The sequence below is a fragment of the Grammomys surdaster genome, unplaced genomic scaffold (assembly GCF_004785775.1).
Source record: "Grammomys surdaster isolate TR1022 unplaced genomic scaffold, NIH_TR_1.0 125833, whole genome shotgun sequence".
NCBI classification, from domain to species: domain Eukaryota; kingdom Metazoa; phylum Chordata; class Mammalia; order Rodentia; family Muridae; genus Grammomys; species Grammomys surdaster.
In genome coordinates this window covers 186,534-206,305 of record NW_021620661.1, presented here as the reverse complement: position 1 = coordinate 206,305, position 19,772 = coordinate 186,534, and the positions used below count along the sequence as shown (strand labels likewise).

The 19,772-nt window shown below is 36.6% G+C and overlaps 1 protein-coding gene across 5 annotated transcripts in view; it reads left to right on the top strand.

The window, feature by feature from the left end:
- Window positions 1–19,772, top strand: part of Agfg1 (ArfGAP with FG repeats 1) — a 53,899-nt gene that overhangs the window by 31,600 nt on the left and 2,527 nt on the right. For 2 of the 5 annotated variants that reach the window (XM_028789423.1, XM_028789425.1), the window contains exons 4-11: window positions 1,063–1,225; window positions 1,866–2,019; window positions 5,901–6,020; window positions 7,955–8,164; window positions 9,032–9,212; window positions 11,695–11,771; window positions 11,965–12,057; window positions 18,759–18,917. In XM_028789423.1, the coding sequence (XP_028645256.1) occupies window positions 1,063–1,225; window positions 1,866–2,019; window positions 5,901–6,020; window positions 7,955–8,164; window positions 9,032–9,212; window positions 11,695–11,771; window positions 11,965–12,057; window positions 18,759–18,917 (1,157 nt within the window). The remainder of the gene's footprint in view (window positions 1–1,062; window positions 1,226–1,865; window positions 2,020–5,900; window positions 6,021–7,954; window positions 8,165–9,031; window positions 9,213–11,694; window positions 11,772–11,964; window positions 12,058–18,758; window positions 18,918–19,772) is intronic. The other 3 variants (XM_028789424.1, XM_028789427.1, XM_028789426.1) reach the window with 3 other exon arrangements.

Sequence of the window (19,772 nt, the reverse complement as noted above, 5' to 3'; positions counted from 1 at the left end):
AATAGTTTACTATTGACAGAGATTTTGTTACCTTTGTTCTCCAGTTTTTAAACATTAAGATTGCAGGGGTAACATAATTGTTTTCTTTGTTTTTTGTTTTTTTTTTGTTGTTGTTGTTTTTCAAGACAGGGTTTCTCTGTGTAGCCCTGGCTGTCCTGGAACTCACTCTGTAGACCAGGCTAGCCTCGAACTCTCGAACTCAGAGATCCGCCTGCCTCTGCCTCCCAAGTGCTGGGATTAAAGGCATGCGCCACCACTGCCCGGCTCATAATTGTGTATCTGTGTATACTTATCTAATTACTTGCTAAGGATAAGTTTCTAGGAGTAATACTTCTGAATATATAGAGTATACTTGTATGTATATTGTCATTAGATAGCAACTAAAAACTCAGTTCATACAGATCAGAAGTGAATGATGCATTAATTTATATTTTATTTGCTTTAAGTTTTCATATTCTTTATGACTTGTTTCTTTTGTCCATTTTAAAGTGGAGTTCTTATTTTTATTGGTTTTAGGCCATTAATTATAAGTGTTTCCTCACTGTTTCACTTATCTCCAGATATTTATGGTCTTAAGAGTTCCTCACTTTAAAAATTACAGTGTTAACTGTTTGTTGTAATGATTAACTATAGACCTTCTGTCTTCCAGCAGCAGGTGTTACAGTGTATTGTCTCAGGAAAGCCATGAGTAAATAATTGAAACAAAATTTATGAACAGTACTTACTTTTCTTTAAATAATTTTGGGCAATTAATAGCCTTAAGCTGTCAGTTTTAAGTTCTATCTTTTCTAGTAACATTAGTGTTGTAAGAGTGCTGTATAAAATTTAGATTTAATAATTTAATATGGATTCCTTAGCCATGCAGGGGTAGTGCATATCTTTATTCCCAGCACTTGGGAGGTAGAAGTAGGGAGATCTCTGAGTTGGAGACCAGCCTGATCTACAGAGCAAGTTCCAGGACAGCCAGGGTTACACAGAGAAACCCTGTATTGAAAACCAAAAGGAGAAAATATGGATTCTTCAGATTTTTCTTAGCAGTCTGTTTTGATTTCCACATTGCAGGTATGTTCCGCCGGAGCAAGCCAAAGTGGTGGCATCAGTTCATGCATCTATTTCAGGATCTTCTGCCAGTAGCACAAGCAGCACCCCTGAGGTCAAGCCCCTGAAATCTCTGTTGGGAGATTCTGCACCAGCACTGCACTTAAATAAGGGCACACCTAGTCAGGTGAGGGGTTGGTAATTCCTAAAGACCTCTGGAAGATTGAGTGCTAAGAACCTTTATCTGCATGATTTGTGAAATACAATAAAAGATTGTTGATATGTGGTAGGAATATATGTTTTTACTGGCTTTGGCTTTGCTGTCACTTTGTAAAGATCCTCTGTGATGCCTTAACAGAAAAAATAGTAGGATTTGCAACCAACCTGATTATGTAGCATGCTTATTATCATTGAAATGTAATGGTTTTAACAGTGTTCCTCACCAGTGACCACCAAAACCATTTGTATCCTCAGTATTTACTTTGTTGTAGTTATGATGTAATGACTGTGTTGCTGTGTGACACTGTTATGCTATACTGTACTTGAAGGAATGGCTTTGAAGTTGTAATGCAGGTCAAATCCTACCTTTCTGACAGTGTATTCTAGAGCCTCTGACTAAATCCTTCTCTTTCCACAAGGCTTAAAGTGAAAAAATGAAGAGAGGAGTAAAGTTAGGATACTGTAACTCTTCTTGTATGTAAATGAATTTTTAGTGCAGAATTGGAGATAGTTTTATATAAAACTTAGCAAATCTGATGGAAAAATCTTTATAGTTAATGCATAAGTCTGTATTTTAGAAACACTATGAGTAAGTACTGTGCTTGCAGTCCCCAGTTGTAGGTCGCTCTCAAGGGCAGCAGCAGGAGAAGAAGCAATTTGACCTTTTGAGTGATCTTGGCTCAGACATCTTTGCTGCTCCAGCTCCTCAGTCAACAGCTACAGCCAATTTTGCTAACTTTGCACATTTTAACAGTCATGCAGGTATGTCTTTTCCTGATAGTTATTGCTTAGGATATGTATAAAACACCAAGAAACATTAATCGTTTGTTATACTTAAGTAGCAGTAAGTGTAGTCCACCGAGGAATTTTGATCATCCGTGAACATTGTAGCATATAGACATATACCCATGGTACTTTTAGGGGAATATCTTAGGTAGCATGTTATGCAGCCCAAGCTGGTTGACCCTGAACTTGCTCTCTGCTAAGATTGACCATGAGCTCCTTATCGTCCAACTAGGCCACCTGAATGCTGAAATTCCTGTATGTAATTTCACAGCTAGGGCATGCATGCAACCGTGGTCTTTTTTTTATGTTTGTTTGTTTTTGAGACAGGGTTTCTCTTTGTAGCCCTGACTGACCTGGAACTCATTCTGTAGACCAGGCTGGCCTTGAACTCAACTTTATCTCAGTTCTGGAATTAAAGTGTGTGCCACCATGACCTGGCCATCCATTAAAATGTACCATGGTACTTTTTGCTTTTTAATCACAAAAGAAATTATGCATAACACAGAATGTGACTTCTTTTTATGAAAAAACGTAGGAGAAGGGTTAATTTTTTTTTATACTTTATGGTGTGTGTGTGTGTATGTGTGTGTATGTGTCTGTGTGTGTGTGTGTGTGTGTGTGTGTCTGTGTGTGTGCACACCTGCACTGCATGTTGCATCTGTGGAGGTCAGAAGACAACTTGTAGGATTTAGTACTTTTTTTTTTTTTTCCATGTTGGTCCTGAAGATTAAACTCAGGTTTTCCGACTTGGTAGCAGGTACCTTTACACGTACCAACAGCTTTGTCTGAGGCAAGACATTCATATGTATATAGATACTGCCTCTTTTATTATGGAAAATGACAAAAGAACAAATGCAAATGTGTAATGTAACTTAAGTATTAATCTCATGTGCCTAGTACTGTTTTCTTTGTCATACCACTCATCAGATTTTGAAACAAATTTTAGACACAAATACTTTGTGTCTGTATACCTCCCTCCAGTGTGTGCTTTGTCTGTTCTTGCATATCAGCACCGTACCCCTTGGGTCAGCATCAGGTGTCTTACGTATCTCTGTACTTATTTTTAACACAGAGTTTCACTGAATTTGAAGGTAACCAATTGACTAGCCTAGCTGGCCGGTGAGCTCCAGGAGTCTTGCCTCTGGTCTCCTATCTTACTGCCCTAAGCACCGGGGATGCAGACACTGTTTTGCATTTGTGGAGGAAATCTAAATTCAGGTCCTCATTCTTACAGACTAGCTACTTCTCTGAGTCAGAGTCTTTGCCCCAGACCCTAGAATTTTCATTGTTAAATATCACAGTAAGTGGTAGAATCATTTTAAATCATGGTAATAGTTTATTAGTCAGTATTTGAATTTTCATTCCAGTTCAGATTTGTGTTTCTATATATACTGTGTATTATGTACAGATATAATGTAGATATAAACACATTCACTTACTCTCACACACAGTTTGTATATGATTCATTGGAATCCAGTTTTTTAAAAAAAATATATCCTTTGCAACTGAAATATTGGTTAGGTTTCTAGAGGTTATTCCTTCTCTTTTTCATTGTGATTTGTTAGAGAAAGATTATTTGTTTTATGAATTCTTTAGTATTCTGAACTTGTTAATTGCCTCCCTGTTGGAACCTTCAAAAGTTCTCTCTTGTATTGCTTATAAGTTAGTAGTTGGATCTAGAGATACCCATCAGTTGAAGGTTTGTATGTTTCTTGGCAGGGATGGGGACTGCTAGGTAAGTCACAGGTTTGTGGGCATATGTTAGGGGAATGCAGCCAGGCGACCTACAACTTAGGACTTAAGAGTCCTAAGTTATATTTCATGTGTTTCTGTTTTGGTTGCATGTATGATTGTGTGCCACTTGTGTGTCTGATGCCAGTGGATGTCTGAAGAGGGTGGTGGGTTCCGGGTTCCCTGCACCTGGAGGGATAGACAGTTATGAATCACCATGTTCATAATAACATTGAACCTGTGTCCTCTGGAGGAGTATCAAGTACTCTTAACTACTGAGCTGTGTCTCTGTTCCCACTTGACTTTATAAAGAAGGTAGAACAGTGGTCTCTGAGTTAAGGCCAGCCTTATCTACATGGCAGGTTCCAGGCCAGCTAAGGCTACATGTTGAAATCCTGAGGAGGGTTAGAAATTTTCAAGTTTCAGTTGTTGAGGTATATGGCAAGTTTCTTTTTCCTGTGTTAGCCGATCTACGCAAATCTCCCAAAAGAGAACCTTTCCCCTTCTCCTTTAGGTAGCCTATATAGCAAAGCTCCTCTTTGACCAAACAAGGAACTAAGATCTTAATTCCTATCACCTCCCCCCTCCTTCTTAATATTTATTTTTATTTAGTGTTCTAGTATTTTGCCTACATGTAAGTCTGTACCATGTGTACAGTACCTGTGGAAGCCCTGAGAGGGTGTTGAACTCTCTAGACGGGAGTTATAGACAGTTATGAACCACTGTGTTGGTGCTGAAAACTGAACCTGGGTCCTTTACAAGAGCAACAAATGGTCTTAACTACTGAGCTATTTTTCCAGGTCTCTGCATTTATTATGGATTTATGAGAATATTATGATTTATCTCCATTTTCAAAATGCTTTTGAATTATTTTATTATTGTATTTAAAGTTTAGAGAGGCCTAGAATTTTGATCTTAGGCTTTTGTCATAGTTGTAGTTAACTTTTATTGTTTACTAAATTTTAATGAATTTTAAATGGATTCTAAAAAGATGTAAATATCTTTAGGTGTTTTTTTTGTGTGTGTATGTGTGTTTGCATGCATATCAATTTTCTCCAGTTTTATGTGCCCATGGTGTGATATATTTATGAATGTTAGATAAAACCAGAAAGCTGGACATGATAGTACATACCTATAATCCCAGCTCCTGAGAAGCCAAGGTATGAGTTCATGAGGGAGAGATCAGCCCAGGCTACATACCTTGTTTCTCAAAACTAAAAACAAAAGCAAAACCAAAAAAAGAAAGAGAGAGAGAGAGAGAGAGAGAGAGAGAGAGAGAGAGAGAGAGAGAGAGAGAAGACAAAAAGGTTTTCTGTTAGTGTGATACAAAAGTCGTTGTATCATTACTTTAGGTATTTACATTACTCTTCAGAGTTGCCAAGCTCATTGTCATTTTAAAGTGGGACACTGGGCTGGGAAAGTGGCTGCATAAAATGCTTGCTGGGTAAGCATAATGGCCTCAGTTTAGTCAGCACACACATGAAAATTGGGGAAAGAGGTGTGTGTGTGTAACTCGAGCACTGGGCAGAGACTGGTGATTTGTGTGAGTCTGTATCCAGCAGTGGAAACGGTGCACAGGCTCAGTGAGTAGCCCTGCCTCAAACGAATGAGGAGGAGAACAACCAGGGAAGACACTTGAATCAGCTTCTCCCTCTGTTGATCGATACACACATACAATTAAAAATTTAAAAATTAGGGCTAGCCTCATCTACAGAGCAAGTCCAGGACAGCCAAGGCTACACAGAGAAACTCTGTCTCAAAAAAAAAAAAAAGAAAAAATTTCCTGGACTGCGTCCAGAGTTTTTTGTTTACTAAGAGGAATATATTTAGGGCTTTGGATTAGCTTTCTTTTGTTACTAGAGTCTTTTTAGAGTAGTGCTATAACGAGGCAATTCAAGGGTATTGTGAATAGATTATCTGTTTACAAAGCACTTTTGGAGATTCTGGATGCTGTTTAGTATATATTACTAATACTGGTAGCATTTAAGAGGTGATTTTTAAATGAATGCTCTCTAAAGTGAGTTGTACTGCATTGACATTTTCATAAAATTCTTAAATTCATTTGTCATGTCTTTTCAGTTATAGTTTTCATATTCATTAACATATGTTGTCCTTGCCATTTACAGCTCAGAATTCTGCAAATGCAGATTTTGCAAACTTTGATGCATTTGGACAGTCTAGTGGTTCGAGTAATTTTGGAGGTTTCCCCACAGCAAGTCACTCTCCTTTTCAGCCCCAAACTACAGGTAGATAGAGCCTTTCCAGCATTGCACTTAAATGTTTACTTTGAAAAACGAAATTTTCCAAATGTAGTTTTGAAAAACTAAATTCTCTAATGACCGAATTTTAAAGTAGCTCTATCTTCCAACGCTCTGGGGAAACCTGAAGTCTGTTTCTCTGAACTCGCTGTCTACTGTGTGTCATTTCCTGTCCCCCTTTTCCTGCACATGTTCTGCAAGTCTCCACTCACCGAGGACAGAGAGCACCACAGGTTGTTAGGACATGAAACACTGTGACTACAGCTCATGTTGTGTCTTAGGCTACAGAAGCTAGTTGATGGCTTCCATAGAAATAAAAATGTTATTTTATGGGACAGCAAATTGTTGAATTTATTTAACCAGATATAAATTATTAATGGCCACTTTAATCAAATGTGGAAATAGTTCTGTGCAGGAATTGGTTTTCAAACATTGAAAATTCTTCTGTAAAAGTGTACTGTTTTCAGAAATTCGTTGAACCCTTATTTAGCTTTTTGGCTGACTATTTTTCTTTCAACTTTTATTGTATGTGTTGTCTTAAAGGCTTTTCTTTCAATTTTCTCCCCCCTCCTTAACCTTCATCATTTACATAATTTCTGGCTGTCCAGCATTTAGAGTACTTTCATCTAGCTGCAGTTTTGGTGAATTTACTTCAGCTTTTCCTCTCCAGGCTACCCACAGTAAGTTCTGTTGTCCAGTAGGCATCTTTTATTAATTTATATGTTTTTTGTGTTGTTTCATGTTTTCTAGTTATAGATCATCATCATTTTTAATGATTAGCCTTCATAAATTACCTTTATTCTCCCTTCTCTTAAACTCAAGAATTAAAGTTAAATAGTAGTTATCAATGAAAGTTTATTTGGCTTAATAATTTGAAATAAAAATTTTAATAAAAATCTTAGAAATTTAGTATTTAGTTTATTTGCTAGCTACTCATACCAGATCACTGTCTTTTAACATACATATCTATTTATGTTAGTTTTAGTTGATTTTTCTTTGAAAATTAATTTTTAAAATGGGGACTTAATGTGCTGACCAGGTTGATGCTGAACTGGAAATCTTCCTGCCTCAGCCTTCTGAATAAGTCAGATTATAGACATGTGTCACCATGCCCGGTTCTTTAAGTTTTCATTGAAACATTAGAGTTTAATTCTTGAAAAAGATCTATCAGTTTATATATTTTTTAGACTGTCAAAGAATTGATTGATGAAAGGTATTTTAATGATCCATTCTGCCTTAAAAAAATCTTTGAACTCTGCTGTCACCTTAATATGTATGATATGATTTTGACAGTTTAGAAAAAAAGAACTAGTACCTGTGTAGGATTCAAAGCATGTAGTGGAGTGTACTGCCTGTAGTCTTTGGTGAGGGTACCATCAAAGTTTCAGGTGGAGAACATATTTTACAGATTTAGTAGGCCATGTGCCTACTACAGCTAGGTGAATTGTGCTTTATTCATTTATTCAGGTACTTTAATTTTGTACTTTGAACTACGTGATGAGAGTTAGTTTTACTCTGATCTTCAGATTTGTTGAATACACATTGAATTGCTGCAGAGTTAAGTAATGGCTCTTCAAATGAAAAAAGGGAAGGACTGAGACAACTTTATCATCAGTATAATCTTACACATTGCTCGGAGTCTGCTGAGGAACTCTTGATGACACTGCAGACCTCGCCACCCATACATTCTGTTGTCTATCCCAGGGTAGATATTGTCTTACATATTGTTAGAGTCTTAGAAGGTCAAGTTTCATATTTTACAGAAGTCATGTGCAGATGGTTGTCATTTAGCAGTCACTGATTTTTTTTAGGAATATACATGATTTCATATATATATCTATCTCCCTCAAATGATCAAATAAATCTACCAGCGAATATTGAGAAAAGTGTAGAATTTTCATGTTTTGTTTATTCTGTTACAGGTGGAAGTGCTGGATCAGTAAATGCTAATTTTGCTCATTTTGATAACTTCCCCAAATCCTCCAGTGCTGATTTTGGAACCTTCAGTACATCCCAGAGTCATCAGACAGCATCAACTGTTAGTAAAGTTTCAACAAACAAAGCTGGTTTACAGACAGCAGACAAATATGCGGCACTTGCTAATTTAGACAATATCTTCAGTGCTGGGCAAGGTATCAATGTGTAAACAAAACGGATACTAATTTGTCTAAATTACATACATTGAAATCTGAGGACATAATGCTTTTCTCACTTGTATAGAAAGTATGTGTTCATTGAATGTTTTAAGTAAAAGTTTCTTAAGAGTTTTTGCATGAAAAATATCAGCTCTAAAACTTAAGACCTAGAAATTAATTTATAAACAATTTTGAAAGGAAAGTAATTCGAAATAGTTGTATTTTTGTCTTCAAAAACATGCTCTAGTATTCAGTGGCTACAGAGGGCCAACATTTTTCATGCACATAGCTGATTAAAGTGCTATTTTGTAATTTTAGTCGTAGTTGTTTTGAACTGTTATTTACTAACATTTTGGATTTGACCCATTATTTTTCTAATGTAATTTTGTAGTAAGTTTTGACTTGTAGTATTCCCCTGTAACAGTGTATATGATGGAGAAGAGTGGGAATATGTTCTACCCTTGATTCTCACCCTGTTCTCTGGCATTGTTTTTCTCCAAACTGGAAGGATCATAGAATTGAAGTATTGGACTTAGAGTTTTGTGGATTATTGTATGTAAGGCATTTACAGCAGTGCCTAGCGCAGGAAGCACCTTAAATATTTCCTATTACAATTATCCTTTATCTTTCATGGAAAGCTAGGTTTGTAATATTAATAGATTGTGTATGTTAGGTCCACCATAGAATCTTCTGTGTTGATATGAATGAAATCCATCTGTCTTAAGAGTTCTTCGAATCCTGTCCATTTAAAATTTAGGTCCAGTCAGTTTTGGGTTTTACCTGTGGTTCATGGCAAATATGATTGATAAACTGACAATATGATATTAAAGTTTTGGTGTAACTTTTTTGTTTGTTTGCCTCCAGGAGGTGATCCAGGGAGTGGTTTTGGGACCACGGGTAAAGCTCCTGTTGGTTCTGTGGTTTCAGTTCCCAGTCATTCAAGTGCATCTTCAGACAAGTATGCAGCCTTGGCAGAGTTAGACAGCGTGTTCAGTTCTGCAGCCACCTCCAGTAATGCGTACACGTCCACCAGTAATGCTAGCAGGTACCCTTCCCTGTCTTAGCATGCCTGTTTGTTACTTTCTGATTTTTTTCCACATCTGAATAATGTAGTTAAAATACATGACTGTTGTGGAGTTGTAATTTTAAAATAATTGAGTAGGTTTTTAAGTCTAAGGAAATTGAGTGTAATTTACTATTTAAAATATAATTCTTGTATCTGCCACAATTCTTTTATCAAATCTTAGAAATCTTTCCCCTTTTCCCACTTGGATGCTAAATGTACTTCAAGCAACATACATTTTTAGATGGACAATTAATTACATATGGATTGTACTCAGCAGAGTTTGCTTAGCAGTCAGATTGCATGTCAAGGCAGTTTTTAGTCGGTGTGCACCAAACCCCAGTACCGCTGTGCATCCTCTAGTTCATCATTGTGTGTTTTAAACATTAGCCTTGTGTTAAATAAGGTTGGTTGTGATCTCATGGTCCTATGCCTGTCTCCATAGTATTTGTAGGCATGCAATACCAAATCTGGAAGAGCATTAGACTTTCAACAAGCTTTTTAAATTTATCGAGAATATACGGTATTCTAGTTATTTGTTTGTTCCATTTCTGTATATTATATCTGCTGTATTACTATTATTTATTTCATTTCTCTTTGACACCTTCTCCAGAGAGAAATTCTAACTACTTGAAATGGGACAAATTGAAGCCAAATAAAAAAGTATTTGTTATATCTTAATAATTAATATACCTTCAAGGTGACCTTAAGGCCTAGAAACATAGATGAATTCCATGTGATAGATGCATTATTGATACTGCATTGTGATATATAAGTGGTTTACAAGTGTGATTTGTGGAATGTTTGAGTTACCTAAGCCTCTTTTTTAGGGTCTGTGAGGTCACACGTCTTTTTCATAGTAATTTTGAGAAGCTAGTTTGATTTTTCAGTGATTGACGTTTGTATTTGTGGTACACAAAATAAGGCAGGAAAATCTGCTGGAATCTTGAGCAGAAATTAAGATAGTGTCATCAGATTGTATCACAGTAGATTTTTTTTTTAATGAATACTGTTTCATTTTTAAAAAATGTGGTCTTCTTCTGTGGCCTGGACTAGTGTCTTAGTCAGGGTTTCCTTGCTGTGGAGAGACACTAAGGCCAAGGCAACTCTGATGAAGGAGACTATTTCATTGTGGTTGGCTTAGAGGTTTAGTTCATTATCATTATGGCAGGAATCATGGCAGTGTCCAGGCAGACAGGGTTCTGGATAAAGAGCTGAGAGTTGGGTGCCACACTGAGTGTAGCATGAGGCCTCCGACTGTCTCTACAGTGACAGTGACACACTTGCTCCAACAGGGCCACATCTCTTAATAGTCCTTCTCTATGGGCCTAGGATGCGTAGTCTATGGGGGCTGTTCTATTCAATCCACTACACCTAGTGTTTGAGTCATGGGTTTTACTCGTGCTCTCAAGTTGCACATGCCACCATTTCCCTCTTTGCCTTACAATCATGTTGAGTTTTTCTAACTAATATTCTTGGTAAAAATTATAACCGTTTTCAACTTTATTAAATGTTTTCCATTAAATGTATTTTCTGCATGTTAATGTTATGCATGTATCAAGTAGTTTGAGTGCATTGTTAAACATATGATCAACTTAAAAGAAATTTATGGTTGTTGAGTTTTGGGACAGACCAGCTAGTCCTTTTATGCTGGTTTTGATTTCAGCTGTAAAGACTGCACCTTCTGCTAGAGGCAGAGCTCAGGCGGTAGTGTTTACTTATTTTGGGAAATTTGTGTATTCTACCATAAATCATAGCTTTCCAATACTCTGATGAAATGATTAATGATATAAGTGAAAGTGAATTTTAAATTTTGCATATGAAAACATGTCAGCATTTGGAAGATTGACGCAGCTCTTTGAATAAGTATTTTCATTTTGTTAAATAGCCACCATGATAGAAAATTGTTCAGAGTCATTGAAAATCCTTAAAACTTTGGCTTTGTGGAGTGGAAAAAGTTCATCAGTAGGTTTCAGTTTCCCTTTTTCAGTTAACTTTAGGAGCTTTCCATTTTGGTGTCATGTCAAAGAAAATGAAATACTCGTATTTGTTGTGCAGTTTGTATATAAAGCTACATGTTCATCCTACATGTCAAATAGATGCTAATACATACATTTCTATTTAGTCAGCCATTGTGTGGATTAGTAGAAATATGAACTAAAACAAGTTCTCTTTGCTTTGAAATACAGTTATTAAAAGTGCTTATGCTATCAGATAATGGAATTCAATCTTAGATACATATTTTTTAAACAGAATTTCTATATACTACTGGTTACTGAAGATAGCATATATAAACAACTTATTACTGGAATTTGAATCATTTTTTAGAATGTAAACTCACCTGGAGCATCTGTGGTGAGAACTGCAGTGATGTGTGGCGTGGTTGGTTTTATTTGCTTGTACATGTGAGCACTGTGTTGGTAACAGCCTTGCCTCTGAAATACTGACTTGATGTTCTCTCCAGCAGTGTCTTTGGAACAGTGCCTGTGGGTGCCTCTGCTCAGACACAACCTGCTTCAAGTGGGCCTGCTCCATTTGGGGGTATGTGCTTTTTATACAGAACCTGAATATGCCTTATGATGTTCTTTTTAGGGGTGCTGGAAGACAGTAAGAGAGCATTGTTTTGTTATCAAAAAGTTCACGTCTGTCTTCAAAAATATAATGAAGAAATTTTTTAAAAATCTTGAATATAAAATATTAGGATTTTATAGTGTATTTTATACTTCTTTAAAAGCTACGCCTTCTACGAATCCATTTGTTGCTGCTACTGGCCCTTCTGCGGCATCGTCTACAAACCCATTTCAGACCAATGCCAGAGGAGCAACAGGTAAGAAGGACAGACAGAGTAAGTTATAACCCTCGGGGAAGGAAGGAGCTTATTTAAAGGCCTAAACACGAGGCCTTATTCTTACCAAACAGTAGTGTCAGAGGAATGATAGGGGACTTTATTCAGATACATGCTATGAGCAGCTGGGTGTGCTGGTGTGTGCCTCTCATCTAAGAACTTGGAAGACTGAGGCAGGAGGATAAAGAGTGTGAGGCCAGCCTGAGTCACATACATAGAAAGATCTTGTCTAAAAAACAAAAAAGACAAATGCATAAAATTTAGGAGTTTAACATACTGGAGCTGAGAAATTGTATTTCAACAGTCTTGACAGAAATGTTGATCTTTCAGGTAGGAAAGCTCAGATATGGGTAGAAGACTGTGATTGACAGGAGTAGTTGTTTACTAGCTGCCAGACAACTGTCAGACAGCTGTCAGTCATTCAGTAGTAACAAAGTAGTTCTCAAAGCCCCATGACATCAGATCGGATGAATGAGCTGTGCTATATTTCTTTATTGTTTTGTTATTTATAATAATACTTAATTGTATATAAATACAATTATATAATTCTAATTAAATATCTCTAGTACCTCTTTTTCAGGGTTACAATTTTTTTTTGTTTGTTTTTTTTTTTTAAATAAGAGCTGAGGATTGAACTCTGGGTCCTCCTGCATCTTAGGCATGCATTGTACCAACTAAACTATATCCCCACTTATTTGGAGTTCAGTATTTGAATATTTTATCTTTCAATACCTTTTTTTTTTTATTAATTATGTTTATCCCCTCCCCCCTCTTTTTCTATACTTGTTTGATACCCCAGCCAGTCACATTATTCTCATTGAATTTCTTCCAGTTCTGTCTTACTGCCATTGTCTGGCATGGCATGTCAGCAGTTACAGGTGGTGTGGCCAATTGTCCAGTCAGTCTAGACTTTATAAGCTTTGTTTCTGTGTTTCAGAGTAATATTGGAACGAGAGCTTCAACTCCAATTAAAGCAAGTGTTGATGTGAAGTTTCAAGAATGTATCATTATAGGCTGGGCTGTGGTGGCATATGCCTTGAATTTCCAGTACTCTGGAGGCAAAGGCAAGAATTTGAGTTTGAGGCCAGCCTGGTCTACAGAGTGAGTTTCAGGATAGCCACAGCTACTCAGAGAAATCTACACCCAAAACCCCCACCATCTCAAAAAGAATATATTACTATAATATACCTAAATCATTAAGAATTAGCAGTTATGACAAATGTCTTTATTATTGGCAAGACTAAGGATTATGACAGTAGAGATTCCATAGTGGTATTTTGTGTGTAAACCCAACCATGAGGGAGAGGCAGAGGAAGATCAGGAATTGGAGACCAGTCTAGACTACGACAGGGAGAACCCATTTAATCAAGAGAATCAAGCATTAAATACTGTGCTATCACAAGTTTGAATAATAAGTACTATTTTCCATCTACACAAATACTTTAGTCATAATTTAAGTATTTGAAATTCCTATCAGATTTAATTAAAAATGATTTGTTTAAGTGCTGGTGAGGTAGCTAGGTGTATAAAAATGCTTCTTGTTAATCCCTCATGAACTGGAACTCAGATAGTGGAAGAAAAAAAAAAAACCATTTGTCCTAATGTGAGCTTGCCGTGTTAAAGTTATCACACCACACTGTTCAGTTTATAGAGATAATCAAAAGAAGAGAAGCTCAAATTACGCCTTGCCTGGGAGTATGCTAACTTAGCTCTAGTTAAATCTGTACTTACCTCCCTGGTGTGTGCAGTGCTCCCTGGCAACCAGGCTATCTGAGGTCAGAGGCTTCAAGTCACCTTGTGTGTTTGTGTTCTACTGTGTGCATCAGAGTTAGGGGATCCCTCACCACCACTGTACTTTTTTCTGTTTTTAAATAAGAAAGTTTTTGTTTGTTTTATGTAAATATTCAGACACACCGGAAGAGGACATCAGATTCCATTACAGATGGTTGTGAACTACTATGTGGTTGTTGGAAATTGAACTAAGGACTTCTGGGAGACTAGTCCGTGAATGCTCTAAACCACAGAGCCATCTCTCCTGCCCAATATGAAAGCATTTTAAGAGCTAAGACTGTACATAGACTATAATACTATATATAAAATCTATAGCTTATATAAGTAATATTTAATTTTGAAGTTTATCAGAAAGAAAATACTATCTCTACAAATTTTTATGTCAAAGTAATTGTTGTTTTGAGATAAAATTTTTTTGTTGGACCTTGACTGTCCTGGAACTTGGTATATATATGTATATAGCCTTGAACTCTCAGAAATCTGTATACCTCTGCCTTCTGAATACTAGTAATAAAGGCATGTGCTACCATACCTGGCTATTTTAAAGTAATTTTTGCATTATAATGTGTTTTGACTATATCACGATGGATTCTTTCTTAGGTTATTATTTAATTGATTAATTGATTAAGTTGAAACAAATGTTGAAACTGCAATACTGCGCAGCTTTGACACATGCACGGTCTGCAGGAGCATCTAGTCCTCTGCAGCACTTTTAGATTTTTTTGAGGGCTCTTTCTTCTCAAAAATGTTAACTCTGTAAAAAACTCCGTCAAATAGCTTGGAAGAACAGTTAACAGTTCTGTGCTCTTGAAGGTTGAAAAATATCAACCTAGGATGTAAACTCTGTGTCAGACTATAGTACAGTAGTGACTAATACTGGCTGTTACTGTTCGCTCAGAAGTTTTAAACATAGTTTTATTACAGAGAAATTGGGGTGGGAGTGGGAGACCTTGAATGGCCAATGCTACAGCACTTGTATGGAGATTAGAAAACCACTTTTGGGACTAGTTCTGTTGTGGGATCTAGGGACTGAACCCAGGCTTCAGGCTTCTGCAGCAAACACTTTATCTGCTGATCCATATTACCAGCCCGGAGAAGTTTTTAAATCATTATTCAATGGAAAGAGTTCTGTGCCTTAGTAACAGTATAGGAGAAATACTGAGATAGCACAGTTTAACAAGCGTTACTGATGCAAGAGTAGTCAAAGCCTTTGCATTTCTCAGACGAGAGTCAAATACATTTACTAAACTTTATCACAGAACTCTTCCTTGTCAACTGTTTTTTTCTCTTCAACTTTAAAAATGGGGGGGGGAGGGAAGGAGGGAGGAAGGAGAGCGATATCTCACATGTGCTCACATAGGTAGGTATCTTCATAAAGTGAGACAGGACAGTACTGGCTGTCATCCTCAGGAGTGCCATCTACCTCTTTTGAGACACTCTATCATTGGCCTGGAGCTCACCAATTAGGCTACACTGGCTGACCTATAAGCCATAGAAATTCTTGTGTCTCTACTTCCCCAGTCTGGAATTGCAGGCCTGTTACACCACAACTGATATTTCCACGTGGATTTTAGCACTAGATTTTAGTGAACAGACAAGAGAAGCGATTACATGGGCTCTGGGATTGAACATAGGTCTTTGTGTTTGTAGGAACTTTGTAAATTGAACCATCTGTCCAGTTCCTTCTCAGTATTTTGCTGAATGTACAGCACAATATAAATCTGTTTAAATTGGCAAGAAAAATATGTCTTGCTTTCCATATAGCACATTAACTCATTGTTACACTTAATTTTTATAGTAGCTTTGTGCAAATTACATAGGTCCTATTATGTCTGTACCTTTTTGTCTTCCCCTTTGCAATGAGGAAACTGAAAGACCAGAAACTAGAAAGTACCAGAACTAAGATTCAGACTTTTCTCTTCTATCAGTGTGTGCCTCAGATTTGTGCTAATCTAAAAAGTATTCTAGTGTAAAATGCATAGAAATAACCCAAATTCAAACACCAGTTTTAGAATTTAGTAAGCCATGTTTTTTTATTATATAAAAACATGATTTTTTTTATTATATATTAGTTATATATATGCATGTAATTCTATCCTCTAGTATACCAGGTGAGTTGTGCTCAGGATACATTTCTCTAGTCTGTTGGCCATGATGCTTTAAGTAGACAAAAGCATATGTATGTTTGATTTTTCTCATAATTCTTAGCTCATTTAAGTTGTTTTTAGATATTTCTAGTTAGTGTTTTGATTTGTAAAGACAACATTCTGGTATTTTTCAGGGATTCTGTTTAAGATTTGGAGTTTCAGGTGATTAAAGAAACATTTTTGGATTTGTCTCATGATGCTTTGTTTGTGTGTGTGAGAGAGAGAGGGACGGAAGGACAGAGAGTGAGAGGGAGAAAAGGGCCCTACCCTGAATTTACTTGGTAGCTGAGGCTGGCCTTGAACTACTGATCTTTCTGCCTCTGTATCTAAACTGTTGTCAGGATTTCATGTGTATGCCCGTGCCTGGATCTTACTGTACCATTTTTAGGGTTATAGTTGTATCTTCAAATGCTAAAGCTAAGATTGTTTTTATTTTGAGACAGAGTGTCACTCTGCAGGCCTGGTTGCTCTGTAATTTGCTATATAGATAAGGCTGGCCTCATTGACAGATAATCTTCCTCCCCATGCTGGAATTAAAAGTATGGGCTGCTGTGACCAACTTTGAAGGATTTTTAAGATTGAATTTCATCAGTGTTTTTTCATTTGGCATTTACTGTTCTAAACTATTAAAAGTACACATTACAATGTCATGAATGCAATTGAAACATGAAGTCTGATTTGGGGGTATGTTTCTTTTGTATATTCCTGTGACACTCAGAGGGCAACAGTGTGTTCTAACTCTAGAGATCTTTAACAGTTAACTTTTACTTTAACAGTAGTTGTATATAACTTGACCTTGGTCTCTTTATGGCTTCCCATAAGGCCTTTCTGGAGCAATGCATTCTCAAGTGTTTCCTCACGCTCATTTTGGTAGGTGGCCACAACTAGATTTGTGTGGCAATATGTCTAGCTGCTTGTGGAAGCTTCTGCTAGTGTTCTGGATCCTTGCATGTGGAATTAAGTTATTTCCATGTTTTAATATGGAGTGGGCATGGATGTGTGGCATTAAGGTCACATTGTATTTAAAGTAACATGAGTATCCTATGTAATGATTTATGCTTTAATATTGAAAAGCATTGCTTACCTCCATGGTCACAGTAGAATGTTAATAGCTGTTTTGATCATTTTTCTTACGTTTAAATTCATAGTCCCTTTAAGTGATACCTTTTTGATGTACCAAATCATTTTCCTGCTTTATCTCATCTGGAGTTTGGTTTTGCCTAACTGTCCAAGCTTTGCATTGAGTGCTTTAAACAGTGACTTGTCAGTTGCATTAGTGCATTTTGTCTGCAGTGAAACCTTCCTGTCTCCCTTGCAGTGTGCTCCGACTTTCTTTCATTCACTTACTTCCCAATAGTCTGGTCTTTCTTTTCTTTTCTTCTTCCTTCTACCATAGTAAAAAATTAAAAAACAAAAACCTTCTTTAGTTTAATTAGGTTCCTTGAACAAATTTGCATTGTCACAAACATTAGGATTACTGTGGGTGACATATGTACACTTTTCAGTTTATTTTCTTTTAGGTAAAACATTTTATGGAGTCCTTTTAATATTTAATTACATTGTCTTAAATCAGTCATCAGTTTAGTAAAATGTTTGAAATTGGGAAATTCAACAAATTGATGGGCTTTTACAATATTTCCTGGTATCCTTATTTTACAAAGTCCCTCCCTAGAACAAGCATATGATTGGAAGATGCTGTTTTAGATATTTCCTACCAATAGCTGACACAGCATTCAGCTATTGCATGTCTCTAAGATGAGAATTTTTTCATGTATGTGGTTGTTTATGTAAATGGGGGGTGACATAGGCATATCACATACACACTGGCGATTTCCACATAGATTGCCAGTTAGTGCACTGTCCACCACACACAGTAAGCCAAAGAGGATGTGCTAACATTGAACACAGGACTCATGTATGTGATAGTCTTCATCTCTTCTAAAAATGGTCTTTGCACTTATTTTCCAATCTGTGCATTTATACCAACTTCTGTAGCTCACTAGTCCCAGATATCCTCCATTCTCTTGGAATTGTGAAATGGGGATGTAGAAGTATGAGTTTGTGTGTGTGTGTGTGCTGTGTGTGTATAAATATATATGTTTCTATATATTGTGTGTATATACATATATAAAATGTGTATATACACATATAGTTAGTTACTGGGAACTTAATATGTTCTAATACTTGTATTGGTGTTTTAAGTAGGATTTTTCTTTGTCTGTCTTTGACTGTAGTTATACAAATATTGTTTTAACTGTCCTTCCTTTCACCCTAGTTGTCCTATAGATTCTATAATTTTTAGTGAGCTCTTTTGAAGAGATCGTAAAATTTTTTCTTTAGAAAAATGAACCTTACACAATAGCAGATACTTAGCAATTGAAGTTTGCTTGTTTATTTTTTAATTGAATGTAGGAAAACAACCTCAAACCCAAGATGTATATAATGCTGTACACATGACAGTATGACTGGCTTCTGAAAGCAGGCTGTTGTATGACTTTATGAAATTGCTTATGGAAGTTTTCTTGTGATTTCAAATGACAGCTTTAGTAGTCTTTCTCTCTGGTCATTACATTTCAGAAGAAAACTCCTGGGTTACCATAGACAGTGCTAAACTATACTGACTTTGTCAGGATTTGGAGGTTTCAAATGCCCTTAATATGTGTCGTAGCGATTTCAAGGTAAGTGCTTGTATTCCACTGTGGACTGTTTGCAGTGTCTCTGACCTACCCTTTTTTCTTCTCTCAGCGGCAACCTTTGGCACTGCATCTATGAGTATGCCAGCAGGATTTGGCACTCCTGCCCAGTATAGCCTCCCCACCAGCTTCAGTGGCAGTTTCCAGCAGCCTGCCTTCCCAGCCCAAGCAGCTTTCCCTCAGCAGACAGCTTTTTCTCAACAGCCCAATGGTAAGCACAAACATGTTGCCAGTTGCATGACTTCAGTACTTTTTACATAGTGTGATGCTAAGTGCTTGTGACAAAGACTGTCTTAAGATTGCAGTCTTAAGATGTGCTAAGTGTTGACGATCTACACTAGAAGAGAGAGTCTTTGGTGGTATGGGCTTAAGATTGTGGTTTTATAGATTTCCTCGATGTTAGGAGACATCAATGACTGTAAAACTCGTCTTTATCTTATAAGTCCATCTCGTGTGTTCTCATATGTTTTGACTTGATGTACAAATTGTATAGTCCTATAGACTTAGAGTATTAGTTTTGTTTTTTCTTTTTATGACAAGTGGTTCCTGGTAGGCTTTTTGGGGTGGGCATGTGTATTTTGATTAATATTCTAAATAGGTGACAGTGGTGCAGTTGACACTTATTTATAGCAGGCTAGAAGATTCCCTCAGCCTTTTTTTTTTTTAATCCATACATTTCAAAAATGTTCATGGATCTCATGTGTTCAGTAGTTAGGAAATACAGTGTATAAAGTCATCATACATGATAACATTTTATAAGAAATACTGTGGTAGTGTGTAGAATCCATTTATTGTCCCAAATAGTCACACAATAATCTGTTAAATCCTTCAAGGTAAAGTTAGATTATTTCAGAGCTCTGAGGCTTTTAAATACATGCCATAGGAAGTTTGTCTCTGTCAAAGACAAACTAAAAAAGACATGAGACATCTTCTTTTTTTAATCTGTTAAGAATTTTTATGAAACTTCTAATACTGAGATAGGCTCTTGGTGGCAGTATAATTTATAACCAGTGGTTCTTGTTCATTCTCATTCTCTCTCTCTCTCTCTCTCTCTCTCTCTCTCTCT